Source organism: Fundulus heteroclitus, unplaced genomic scaffold (assembly GCF_011125445.2).
Source record: "Fundulus heteroclitus isolate FHET01 unplaced genomic scaffold, MU-UCD_Fhet_4.1 scaffold_40, whole genome shotgun sequence".
Classification (NCBI taxonomy): Eukaryota; Metazoa; Chordata; class Actinopteri; order Cyprinodontiformes; family Fundulidae; genus Fundulus; species Fundulus heteroclitus.
Window position 1 is genome coordinate 2663893 of NW_023396813.1, and position 13630 is coordinate 2677522.

The following is a 13630-nucleotide window of genomic DNA, read 5'->3' on the forward strand; positions in this document are numbered from 1 at the left end:
CCTTGGACCTCCAGAGAACCAGGGGAAAATTTGGAGGTTCTCCACCTTGCAACAGAGCATCCAAAGCTCGCATGGATGTGCGCTGAGCAGCCCTCGGACCTTGTCACCTAACCTGGACCTTCAAAAACGTAAGGCAAGAAAGCCATCCGGTGGTATTTTTGTACCAATTCAAGTGAATAACCAACTGTCAAAATCCGCTCTCCCTGATATTTGGGTGCAATGCCCGACATGTCCTGGGATTTAACATATGACATTTGGGTAACAGGGGTCATATCCCCTAACCCTATTTTATTGGTTTGCTCTAATTCAACACTGTCATTTAAAGCAGTTGTCTAGAAAAACAGAGAAGAAATGGGACTTTAGAGGAATCTTACATATGAAAAATAGTTTATTGTGTAAGAAAGCCCTTCAAAATAGTTAAACCAATACATCAGTTATATCACTCATGATTAATAGAACCAATCAAAAATATCCTATATTAATAATCAGATATGTAAACAGATATGTCCTGAAGCGTAAAGGCTTTTAAATTTGCCATAATTAAACATTTTTGGCTCAGTAAGTATAACCCTGATTAACGTACGTATATCAACTTTATCCACAAGTAAATATATTTTGTGGAGACAGCAGTTGTCAAAGGTCTTTAAATCCACAGAGCTGAACTCCCTCTTGGCAGTAAAGCTCCAGGACAGATGGGTTTCTCAGCACATTCAGCTCATGTTCTCTTTCAATGGACTGAGAGAAGTTATCTGGGCCCTCCCCACAGCCACCTTCCCCAGGATGACTTGGATAACCTGGATGAACCATAAGCTCTGCTGTGACAACAGGTTGATGAACACCTGACCCTCTTCTGGAGGTAGAGGAAGAAGTTCTTGTTGCCAAAGCTTGCTTGAGAGCCCTCTGTAGGCTGGAGAATGACATGTGCTGACCCGTGGTGGAGAGTCCTAAATACACGTCAGGCCACCTGTGGACATTAAAAAGTTTCATCTTAAATAATATTGTAAATCTCAACAACATAAAGACTACGAACTCTAGAACCAATCAAATCAACTCATTCGCCATGCGGAAAGCATTCAATGCAGTGCACAAGAAGGGCAAGGCAAGTTTATTTGTATTGCATATTTCAGTGACAAGACAATTCAAAGTGCTATATATGAATAGAATATAAGAAAAAAGAAACAGAGAAAAAAACATAATAAAGGGAGGTAAAGAAAAGTTATACTGTATACGTAAACAGGTGATGTTTCAGTTAACAGCTTAAATTGGCCTAAATATAGGCCTAAATCAAGTTTAGGCCTATATTTTAAAATAGTTCTCCATGGGAAGTAATTCCTAGGAACTCTGTTTTTTCCCATTCAACCTACATTCGTCTCACATTTAAATTTGCATGCTAGAGTACAAACTAAATCACAAAATCAAAGAAATTGACGTGATGCCGCTTTTCAATCAATCTGGGGCAATTTGTCCCAAAGTGAAAACCCCCTTACCTGCAGAAGCTGTCCCTTTTTCTCCCTGACAAAACCCCAGCAGGTTACATTATGAACATATTGTGGTCAGAGGGATTTTGTTAAAAACAGCTAAATGGTTAAACATTGTTAGTAGGTGTTGTGGAAAATAACAATTGTTATATTAATCAGGCATGTGTATGGAAAGGAATAAGGTACTTCTGGCCTCTAAACTGTGTCTCCCATTTGAGACAGAAAGCACACAGGTAGCAGGATGTTTGCTTTGAGTTTTGAGAGCTAGTTTATGGTTTTGGAGGTCATCTGGCTTGACCCCTGATAGGACGGTTTGAGCACTAAATCAGCCGTATTGCATGTAAGACCTTGAGAAGAAGAGCCTCTTTGTTTTGAAAGCAGATAGACCTGGAGCCTCCATGTCTGGGCCCACACCCCCCAAAAAACTAACCAGGAGGGGCAGTCAGTCTTTTAAAAGATGTTTTCAAGGTAGTGTAAAGCACACAGAATCGCTTACAACACCATGGGGTAGGAGGACAGGTAAATATACTGAATACGGCGAAATGGTAACGTACGTTTTGTGTCTTTGGAATTCCAAATGAATTAAATATGCATATTTTAAATGTTTGCCTCCGATAATTGTTTCTCCTTTACTGCCAAATCTTAAACTGGGGTAAGACGGGCCTTCATAAATAAGCAGGAGCAGGCCCTTATTAATTCTAACATAGGGAAAGTGCAATTCTGACAAAACGTCTAGAGGGTGTTTATTCCTTTCTCTAAATCTAAAACTAGCCTAGTAAAATTTAAATGATGGATATGCAGCCAATCGACCTCATGATCATCTAAACACGGTGACTGACGGGGATCTACCACATGTTCGTCTGTTCGAAGAACAGCCGAACATGTGGTTCAGAGTGTGATTCCTCTGTAGTTGGAACACACCCTCCAGTCCCCCTTTTTAAATAGGGGGACCACCACCCCAGTCTGCCAATCTAGGGGAACTGCCCCCTGCCAGCTCCAAAAGCCGAAATCCTGGTATAATTTAATTATGTATGCATATTCAATATCCTCAACCGACAAAATAGGCAAACAAATTCTCCATCGCTCCCAAGAGTCTAAATGTATTCAGCTGCAAATGTACTATCAGGGCATGAGGGCTTTCCTTTGCCTAGTGTTGAGAGACCAGCTGATCAGACCCATAATTTGCAATTTGGAAGATATGCAAAGAGAGGCGGCAACAAATTTATAAAGCAACACAGGACGGAGAACAGAAGCAGGGTAGATATGGGAGGGAGAGAAGAAAAGCATCCGCCTTCACCGAGAGCAGGAAGAGACTCCTTCTAAGCATTAGGGATGTGACCAAATGCACAGTCGTCTGAAGCTGTGTGAGCACTCAAGCTTTTTTTTCTTCATGTTTTCTTTGTGTTATCCCCCCTCCAAGCTCTAATCCAATATGGGAGAGAAGAGCTGCTTGATCAGAGACTCAACCCTGGAATCTACGGATAATACCGACTGCCAAAACTGCACTTTATTCCACCTGATCTACACCGAACAAACAGTAGCCCCCTCTCCTTGCCCAGGCCCAGACGCTAGCATGAGCACAAAACAAAAACACAGCCAGGCAATAGGGTGTTTTCAGCTGACGTCACGCTCACGTGACTACTCAGCGCGTCCGCCATATTGGGTGGCAGTCGTTTCGCACCGTTGACCTGCATTGTATGACGCCTTAGGCAGTATTGGAAGTGAACAATGGGGAAAACGTGTTTAATGGTTGGTTGCACGGCCCGTGGAGGTGGAGATCAACGCTCTTTCTATCGCCTACCAGCCGTAATAGTGAATCAGTGTGAAAAAAAAAACAGCTGTCTGAACAACGCCGTCACATATGGCTGACACGGATATCCAGGGCCGATTTGGACGGTGTTAAGCTGGAATACGCCAGAGTCTGCGGTGCTCACTTTGTCACAGGTAATTAACTGTTAAGTATTTAAAACATATAAGAAGAATATATTAATAATAGGGCTTGGGCGTCATGACTTATTACTTTCCGCGGCTGTCATGTTGACTGCCTCCGCCGCCTCTACTGCCTATTACTACCGCATACTATACTCCCTCTCTCAGCCGTGTTTTAATTTGATTAATTTCACCTTAACTTGATTTCAACCATGGTAAACCGTTGCTGTATTGTGGGCTGTAACAGCGCAACACATGATCGCCATGGGAAAAACATAGAAACAGATTAATTTTCCACCGCTTTCCTGCCTGGAGGCGCAACCACGGAGAACAACTGTTAGTGATAACAAAGAGTCGTCGGCTCGCTTGGATCGCGGCTGTAAGACCGAACATAAATTTCCACAGTATCCCGATGTCAATGAGAGTGTGTTCTAAACGTTTGAAACACATAGCAGCAAGTTAAAAGTACATTACATGCGCGAGTGGTTGTTAGCGCTAACGGTTAGCATGTGCTAACCCGTCTGAGCACAGCTTACCTTTGAACGAGTTGCTGTGTTCCCACTGTTTGCTGGCTTTATGATCTGCAGCTCCTACCGGCGCCAATACGGTAAATACAACTTAATTTTGCACTGGTCATTGTTCTGCTTAAATAATTAAAGCCGCGAGCGGCGTCGATCGGCCCAGAGCCCGTCCGCCCTGCCGCACCGCCCGCCGCCGGCCGCCAGCCACCGCAGAAGCATGCGACACATTTGCGTCGGATTGTTTACATTTTTACCATCTTATTAAAACTCACCCGTCCACGTATGATGGCGATTTCCTTGATGTACATAACCAGATGTGAACTGGTTGTGAGCCTCTAGATCCTTGTAAGCTCTCATTTCCTCAAGAGTGTGCAGAGGGTTTTCACCGAACACCAGGTAATGCATCTGGATTACGGCTAAACAAGGCACCGTGGAGGGCATACGGGTCCATATGGTCGATCACGGAACATTTCCTCAGATATACGTCCTTATCTGGTCGCTCTAGCGTGCTGGCGTACTTATCCATTCGCGATACGATAATACGTGTAAGACAACTAGAGATAAGGAAGTGTGCCACCCAATATGGCGGACCGGAAGTTGGCCAGTGACGTCAGTGAAAACACCCTATTAGATAGGCAGCCTGTGCTCCAGGGTAAAGGCTAACCCGTACACACTAGCACTGCTGAGCCTCCTCCTGGCCAATGTAAGATCTTTAGCCATGTACCTGACGCCTTTGCCCAGCTATCATACTGTTCTCTGTTTAGATCAGACCGAGCGGCAGCCACAGAGAGAAGAAAATGTGGAGGGCTAGCAATACACATCCACAATAACTGGTGCACGGGAGCAAAAGAGATTGGAACCATCTGATTCCCTGATCTGGAATATCTAGCAGTTAAGTGCAGACCATTTAAACCTTAGAATTCAGCTCTGTTATCATTGCATCACATATATAGCTGAAACCTAATGCTAAACTAGCCCTAGACGAACTTTACAGCTTTATCACCTATTAAATGAATAGCAATCCAGAGGCAGCTGTGATCGGTACTGGAGAATTGAATCACGTTGAACTAAAAACTGTGCCCCAAATTCCATAAATTCATTAAGTTCCCAACCAGAGACAATAATATATTAAATCAAGTTTACTACAATATTTCAGGAGCATATAAAGCTGCTGCAGCTCCTTATTTTGGATCATCAGATCACATCTGTGTGGACCTGATCCCTCCCTACAAACCACTGATCTACAAACCAGACATGTGATAAAAAAACATTGCGGTTTGGACTGAGGGGGCACGCTCAGTTTTACAGGACTGCTTTGAAAACACAGACTGAGAAGTGTTTAAAGAGGAAGCTGACTTAGAAAGTTACACATCATCTCTGCTGTCTTACATTCACTTCTGGACTGATGCTGTCCTACTCATAAAGATGATCAGTGTTTCCTAACCAGAAACCATGGGTAGACAGCATGGTGCAGCCCCTGCTGAAGGCCTGTGATGCAGCATTAAGATCAGGAGATAAACTGACCAACTGCAGGGCTAGAAGTGAACTGAAAAAAGGCATCCAAAAGGCAAATTCAATTTAATTCAATTCAATTTTATTTATATAGCGCCAATTCATGAAACATGTCATCTCAAGGCACTTTACAAAGTCAAATTCAATCAGATTGTACAGATTGGGTCAGATTATACAGATTGGTCAAAAATTTCCTATATAAGGGAACCAGTTGATTGCATCGAAGTCCCGACAAGCAGCATTCACTCCTGGAGAAGCGTGGAGCCACAGGGAGAGTCGTCTGCATTGTCCATGGCTTTGCAGCAATGCCTCATACTGTGCAAGCATGAAGCGACAGCAGAAAGAAAAACTCCCAATTAACGGGGAGGAAAACCTCCAGCAGAACCAGGCTCAGTATGAACGGTCATCTGCCTCGACCGACTGGAGTTAGAGAAGACAGAGCACAGACACAACAAGAGAGACAAAAAGCACAGAAGCACACATTGATCCAGTAATCTGTTCTACATTAGATGATAATAGCAGATGATCTGTCTTCCCTGGATGATGTCACAGCTAACAGAATGCCAGACCAGGTGTACCTACTATGAAGAAAAAAAGAGAGAGAACAAAAAGTTAAAAGCTGAAATGACGACAAGCAATGCAAAACTGGAGAACAGTAGAACTCAGTAGAGTGAGAAAAATAGGCCCTGATGTCCTCCAGTAGCCTAAGCCTATAGCAGCATAACTATAGAGATAGCTCAGGGTAACATGAGCCACTTTAACTATAAGCATTGTCAAAAAGGAAAGTTTTAAGATTAGTCTTAAAAGTAGACGGGGTGTCTGCCTCACGGACCAAAACTGGGAGTTGGTTCCACAAGAGAGGAGCCTGATAACTAAAGGATCTGCCTCCCATTCTACTATACTAAAGCATAGGTACGAGCAGTGCATCGAGGACCACTTCACAACCCGACCCAATGCACACATGTGGAGAGGCTCAGGACCATTGCAGACCGCAGGTACAGCGAACTCAGCCAAAGGCTGCGGGAGGCCAGGAATAAACATAGGGATATTGTGGAGAAGAACTTCTTATTGAGGGACCCAGAACATTACGGGATTCTATGAAAGCAGCAGTCAATATCACCATAAAAGGAGGCGTATTTTCACAGACTATCTTAAAAAAGCTAATGAGGTTTGAAACACCGCTTCTCTCTTAAATGTGTGACAAATTACTACAGTCCATTGATTCAGCTGATTCCTGTCCCAGGCTGAAAGTTGATCCTTTCAAAATTCAGTCACTTTTTAATGAGGTAGCATAAATAAATCTACTGGCCCAGATGGTATTTCTGCTTTTCTTTTAAAAACCTGTCCTAAAGAGCTCACTCATATTGTTCCTTCACTTTGGAAAAGGTCAGTTATCATCCCAGTTCCCAAGAAACAAGCCCATCTGATAATGACTTTAGGCCAGTCTCTCTAACATCAGTGGTAATGAAGTGGCAAAAGAAATATGTTGTGTCCCTCTAAAAATCAGCGATAAATCCAGGTCTTGACCCATTACAATTTACTTATAGACATGGACGGGGTAAGAATCACTCCAGGGAGGATATTGTCACATTAGCACTTCCCACAGCTCCGACTCATTTGCAGTATGCCTACACCTATGTTAGGATGCTATTCATGGACCTCAGCTCAGCCTTCAATACTGTGCTCCCAGACATGCTGGCTCTGAAGCTCCACAACCTGAAATTATCCACACCTCTCTGCTCCATGACAAGAGTTCCTCACCAACAGGAACTCTGGGGAACATACATCCACCCCAATAATCGCCAACACTGGAACACCACAGGGCTGTGTCTTCAGCCCTGCTCTCTTCACCCTTTTCAACCATGACCTTTCTGCTTTCCATCCCACAAAGATTGTGCTGTGTTTTTGCAGATGACACCACTGTGGTGGGTCTTATTTCCAGTAACCATGAGACCCATTATAGAGATAAGGTCTGCCATCTCTCACAGTGGTGCTCCAGGAACAACCTCATCCTGAACAACAGCAAAACCAAAGATGTAATAATGGAATCAGGAGGTCCAGGAAGACTGAACATGTTCCGCTCGACATACAAGGGGAGGTGGTGGAGTGTGTGGACAGCTTTAGGTTCATGGACATTCACATCTCCTCCGACCTCTACTAGTCTAAGTTTACTGCACAGAATTTACTGCACGCATGAATGTATCATCAAAGAAGATTAGAGTGATTAATTCACACAACACAGTAAATCATGTTCTTTAAAAAGGACTGACTTTCGGAATTCAATGTGAGTCTTAGCAGACCCCAAAGACTATTTTGTGTGCATCTATCTATCTATCTATCTATCTATCTATCTATCTATCTATCTATCTATCTATCTATCTATCTATCTATCTATCTATCTATCTATCTATCTATCATATATGCAGTTATATAGTCAGAATAATAATGCTGTAAGTCTGTTGTGTACAATAAAAGATTCTTGATTTAAACAAATCTAATAATCATTAATAAAGGGCAGGGGTGTCCAATTCCAGTCCTCGAGAGCCGGTGTCCTGCAACCTTTAGACGTGTCTCCCTGGTCTGACACGCCTGAGTCAAATAATCAGTTAATTAGCAGGACTCTGAAGAACCTGATGCATACTGAGGAGCTAATTGTGCTATTTGATTCAGGTATGTGGGGCCAGGGAAACCTCTAAAAGTTTCAGGACACCGGCTCTCGAGGACTGGAGTTGGACACCCCTCATATAGGGTGTTATGGTATACACTTTAAAATAAGACTCCCTTTAATTGTTGTGTTTATAATGCAGTGATAACGTAGAATATTACATGGTACAGAATTATGTTTACAAATGCTTATTGAGGTGACAAGGTTATACATTACACAGAAATAATACTATAGCAACTCTAGATGAAATATATAGAATTTTAAACATTTTTGCCAAACATAGATCTGGCTCAATATTTGTCAAGAAACCGATCAGTTTTGTCTTTCTCGCCCTTTATTAATGCACAAGAAAGTTATTAAAGATTAATAAAGTGTATACAGATTAATAAAATATCTACAAACCCTTTATAAGCCTCCATAAAGGGTGCCTTATTGTAAAGTGGAATGAATATTGCACCAGACCAATAAAAGAGCAGATTTTATTCATGCAGAAATGGGGGTTTAATGAAAACAATGTTTAATAACAGCTTATGGGTTGCTGTTTTTTTTTCATTTGTACATTCTTGAGATGGCATCATTAGCAAATTCAAATAAGTATAACCTTTTAGTTCTTTTAATACTGAAAATTCTCCTTTGAGGGTTTGGAAGTCTTTTACTACTCTCATATTGGTAAGTAGAATGCTGCAGTCAAACTGACTGTCCAACTTTTGAATCTGTAGTCTAACTGATTGGGTTTGAAGTCTGGGTTGTGTGTATACCAAGTTGGTACATCAGCCATGTAATTTTTTATGTTTATCTATTTGTACTATTTCCTTATACTATGTATGCCGCATTCTAATTTGATAGTCTTTGATAAGTGTCCATTTATTTTAACTTGGGCAACTGGGTTATTATATTGAGAGCTATTTTTGTACTAGTAAACCACAGGTGTCAAAGTCCAGTCCTCAAGGGCCGGTGTCCTGCAAGTTTTAGATGTGTCCCTGGTCCAACACGCCTGAGTTAAATAATCAGGTAATTAACAGGACTCTGAAGAACCTGACTGCATACTGAGGAGTTAATTGTGTCATTTGATTCAGGCGTGTGGAACCAGGGAAACCTCTAAATGTTTCAGGGCACCGGCCCTCTAGGAATGGAGCTTGACACCCCTGTAACTATAATGGAAGCTAATTTTTTCAAGGAACCTGTACAAAAAAACCCAGCTAACCAAGGCAAATGCTTACTCTGCATCTAAACTAACTTAAAAATCATGTAATGTTTATTCTTGAATACGGCTTAGTAATGATGGTCTTAAATTGTTGTGTTAGTTTTTGTAGGATAAATCCAATCTGGTCAGTATAGATGAGTTGGGGGAGGATGGTATTGAGAATTCCCCCTTCGCTAAGGCCTGCCGCCTTGGTTACTGTTGCTACGTCTGGAAAACATTGCTAGCCGCCCGCATATTGTTATGGATTCCACTGTTATTTCAATTTAGATACTCCAAACGAAATAGTTTCAAATATTTGGAGTAATGTCTCAAAATATTGGAGAGAACTGGACAGAAAGGACTGCAATATGCATATGAAAAATATATTCACAACATCAATTGTCAGAGGAGTAATGTTGATTAAGAGGACATAAAAATCGAAGTGAAGGCTCAGTGTTCATATCGCAAGACTCAGCCACCCGACGTCTTGATAATTCACATACAAAACAAACATATAAAGGAACAGCAATGGTCTTGCATCGCAGGGTAAGGATATTTATTATTTTATTATAATCCAACTTTCTGGTTTCAATCATAAAGCTCTAAGTCAGATTTTGGTATCTGTTATGCTAGCCGGCTGCTTAAAGTGTTTTTGTTTATAGCGCTCTGGGATATTGTTTGCACATTGTGGGTTTGTTCAATATACTGGATCTGATAAGAGCACAAGAAAGTCCAGTCAAAGCCTGTGCCTGTGTTTGTCGCAAAAGCAAAAGAAGGCCGCACACGGACCCGGTTGACAGCCATTACACAGGGAGCGGGTAAATGTAATACTACAGACACAGGAGGCAGGTGTATTAATGCTTTATTTATTACTAACCAGTTTAAGTTGGTTTCAGTAAGTGGTAAAGTCTTTTAAGATTACAGATTTTTTGCTTTTTAATTCAGCTACTTGGTTAACACACACCCCCCTACCCCCAATCGAGATAACTGTTGGAGAAACAAAATACCATCAGGTAAATGAAAAGCACTTGACTGAACTAGGAATCTATTAGAACAAACTTCAAGTTCTGAATGTATAAGTAATTTTTAATAGTATTCAACACAAATTAAAACATCAAGATTGCATTTCTAACACTTTATTCGTCTACAATAGTCACATTGAGTGAAAGCACATCCGAAGGAACATTGTCTTTGATTATGTGAGGTTGGAAATTGGACAGCATGCAAATTGCATACCAAATTTGGTTTATGTTTCCAAGCCGTGTTTTGGCATCCTAGCAGAAACTATCTTAAACATTTTTATGTGGGCAATTGCCCTTTCCACATGCACCCTAGCTAGAATGTTCTGTGAAATTACATCCCATTTACCCCGTTTACACTACCCTTTTTTAACCGAACCGAGACCAGTCCGAGCTCCGTAACTGAGATAACGATCCAGTGTAAATGGAACGCAAACTGAACTGAACCAGCCAGACACAACCGGACCGCGCTAAATGCAGACCAGTTCCATGTGTGGGCTCGGCCCGTTTTTTCTTCAGCCCGGTTCTCTAATAACAAAGAGCACATGAGCAGACCGCATTATCTCCTTACAGTCAGCTGACATTTCAGACATTCATAAAAATACTAGCTTCCCTACCGTGACACACGATTTCCAGTGATGATTCTGCTTAGCAGCTGGCAGCTGATGAACCTCAGCGTCTGTCATTGTTTCCTGCATCTGTAAATCCTTATAAGACGTTCGTTTGTCTTATCCACTTCCCAAAAGCCGACTCTTTCAAGTAAATTCACCAAATGTTTATATATATATATATATATATATATATATATATATATATATATATATATATATACACACACCATATATATATATATATATATAAATATATACACATGTGTGTGTGTGTGTGTGTGTGTGTGTGTGTGTGTGTGTGTGTGTGTGTGTATACATATGCACTTTTACTGTTGCTGTTTAGAGTTCAACAGTCTGATGGCAACAGGGAAAAAGCTGTTGCAGCTGTCCACGTTCAGGATCAGGCTGTTGTCTCTGCACAGGTGTTTACTTATGTCTTTCTGATAGTTTTCTACAGGCAGCTTTATTACACTTTTTTAGAATACAACCCTGAAATTATGGCTTTTAGTTTTAGTGTGCCACCTCAAGAGTTTTTGTGCCCCATGTGGCCACTCCTATGATATGTATGTATATATATATATATATATATATATATATATAGACAGAGAGCGAGATAGATAGATAGATAGATAGATAGATAGATAGATAGATAGATAGATAGATAGATAGATAGATAGATAATCAAATTCAGTTTTATTTATATAGTGCCAATTCATGAAACATGTTATTTCAAGGCACTTTACAAAGTCAAGTTCAATCAGATTATACAGATTGGTAAAAAAAAGCCTATATAAGGGAATTAGTTGATTGCATCAAAGTCTTGAGAAGCAGCATTTGCTCCTGAAGAAGCGTAGAGCCACAGGGACAGTAGTCTGCATTGTCCATGGCTTTGCAGCAATCCCATATACTGAGCAAGCATGAAGCGACAGTGGAAAGAAAAACTCCCCATTAACGGGAAGAAAAACCCCCCGAAACTGTCTGTGGTAAAAGTAGCATATTTTACGTCTATAAAAGAAAAAGACCTGAGGAATTCTAGACTCTGTTCGGACAAAAATAATATAGAGCTAAATAACTCCTACAAAGGGAGCAGGCCCCTAATACTGTCTGTGGTAAAAGTAGGATATTTTTCATCTATAAAAGAAGTGGAACTAGTTCGCCTACCAGGGGAGCAGGCCCCCGAAACTGTCTGTGGTAAAGGTAGGATATTTGTCATCTCAATTAAATAAGCCTTAGAGTGTGACTGAGAGTGTAATTTGGGAACAATATAACCACTAGGTTCTATTGCTCCATACTAAAACAGCAAGAAAAGTACAATATTACTTTTGTGGATGCAAAGGCATGGTTTACAGCATTTGATCAGCCTTTGTGTTTCATGTTCCACCAATAAAACACACAATAATGTAATAAAGGTCACGTCTCTACAATAACCTATCATGTTGTAACGTAAAAAGGTCCTCCTTTCATTCAAAAAAACATCTCCACGCTTCATTATTTTTTTCTTCAGGCTTGCATTATGTTAGGCTTTTAATTTGAAATATTTTCCTGCACTTCCAGGCCATCCGTTAAACCGTCTTCGACTTTCAATCCTAAAAAGAAAATGGGAAAATAAATTGGCGAAATCGAAAAACGGGCCGTTTTTTTTTCCATTTAGTTTTTCTGATTTTTCGTTTTTAAATTGTGTTGACAAAAACAGCTTTGTTTTCCGTTTTTGATTTTAAATGGAAAAACGGAGAAACGGAAGTAGTTTCCGTTTTTCGTTTTGGTTTTCCGGAAAAAAAACGAATTCCCTGAAGGTACATGGACTCCGGCGCCTACTTCTAAGGTGGCTTTGGCAGAAACAAGCTAATTCGCTAGTCGAGGGCTGAGGGTGGACTCGGCTCAATGGGCCATTACTGACGACACAAAAGCTTTAAAAAAACCATGGGAAGGTTTAAAAACCTGAAGCAGGAAGCAGAGAGAGAGAGAGAGAGAAAAGAAATATAAAAAAGAGCTCTAAGGCTGATCGACGTGGCCCTGTTCTACAAAACAAAACAAAACAAAACAAACATAGCACAAATAACAGATTGTAAAGTAGATTCAGTCCCACATATTAGAAATATCCACCAAAGTTCAACCCAACTCCCTTCGGAGTATTAAGATTCTACCCCGGCACAAAATATCACATTCTAGGTGTATAAAAGAAAGAGATCTCTTTTACTTTGGTCACTCCTGAAAATGGGAGATTGCTAGGTGTTGGCAGAGAGAGAAAGACAGTGCACTCTGATCCCGCTGGAGGGCAGAACTCCCTGGCTTTCTGGAGCAGCTGATTCAATGATTTTGCTTGGCCAAAGCAAAACGGATGAATTAACGTTAAATTAATAGTAACAAAAATAATAATAATAATAATAATAATAATAATAAAACATCATTGACCTCACAATGGAGAAATTCACTTCTGCATTTTAACCCATCCATTTGGGGAGCAGTGGGCTGCCACTGTGCGGCGCCTGAAGAGCAATCTGGGGTTAAGGGTCTTACTCAGGGACCCAGAGTGTAGGCTGTGGGGATCGAACTGGGTACTTGCAACCTTCTCAGAGTGCATAGTGCACTGATCTAAAGTAATTTCCCTCTGGGATTATTAAAGTATGTCTGATTCTGATTGTAACCACTAGGCCACCACTCCCCCCTTGTATTAAAGTCTACAAGTGATGTGGTTTTTTTGGACCTGTCAAG

At 41.0% G+C, this 13630-nt stretch overlaps 1 protein-coding gene across 3 annotated transcripts in view; it reads right to left on the reverse strand.

Moving 5' to 3' along the window:
- Window positions 1–370: 370 nt before the first annotated feature.
- ydjc (YdjC chitooligosaccharide deacetylase homolog) overlaps window positions 371–13630 on the reverse strand; it is a 143366-nt gene continuing 130106 nt past the window's right edge. For 2 of the 3 annotated variants that reach the window (XM_036131012.1, XM_036131013.1), the window contains one exon: window positions 813–964. In XM_036131012.1, coding sequence (XP_035986905.1) covers window positions 945–964 — 20 coding nt within the window. In that variant the 3' untranslated portion in view covers window positions 813–944. Of the gene's footprint in view, window positions 965–13630 lie in introns of all 3 variants that reach the window. The other variant, XM_036131011.1, reaches the window with a different exon arrangement.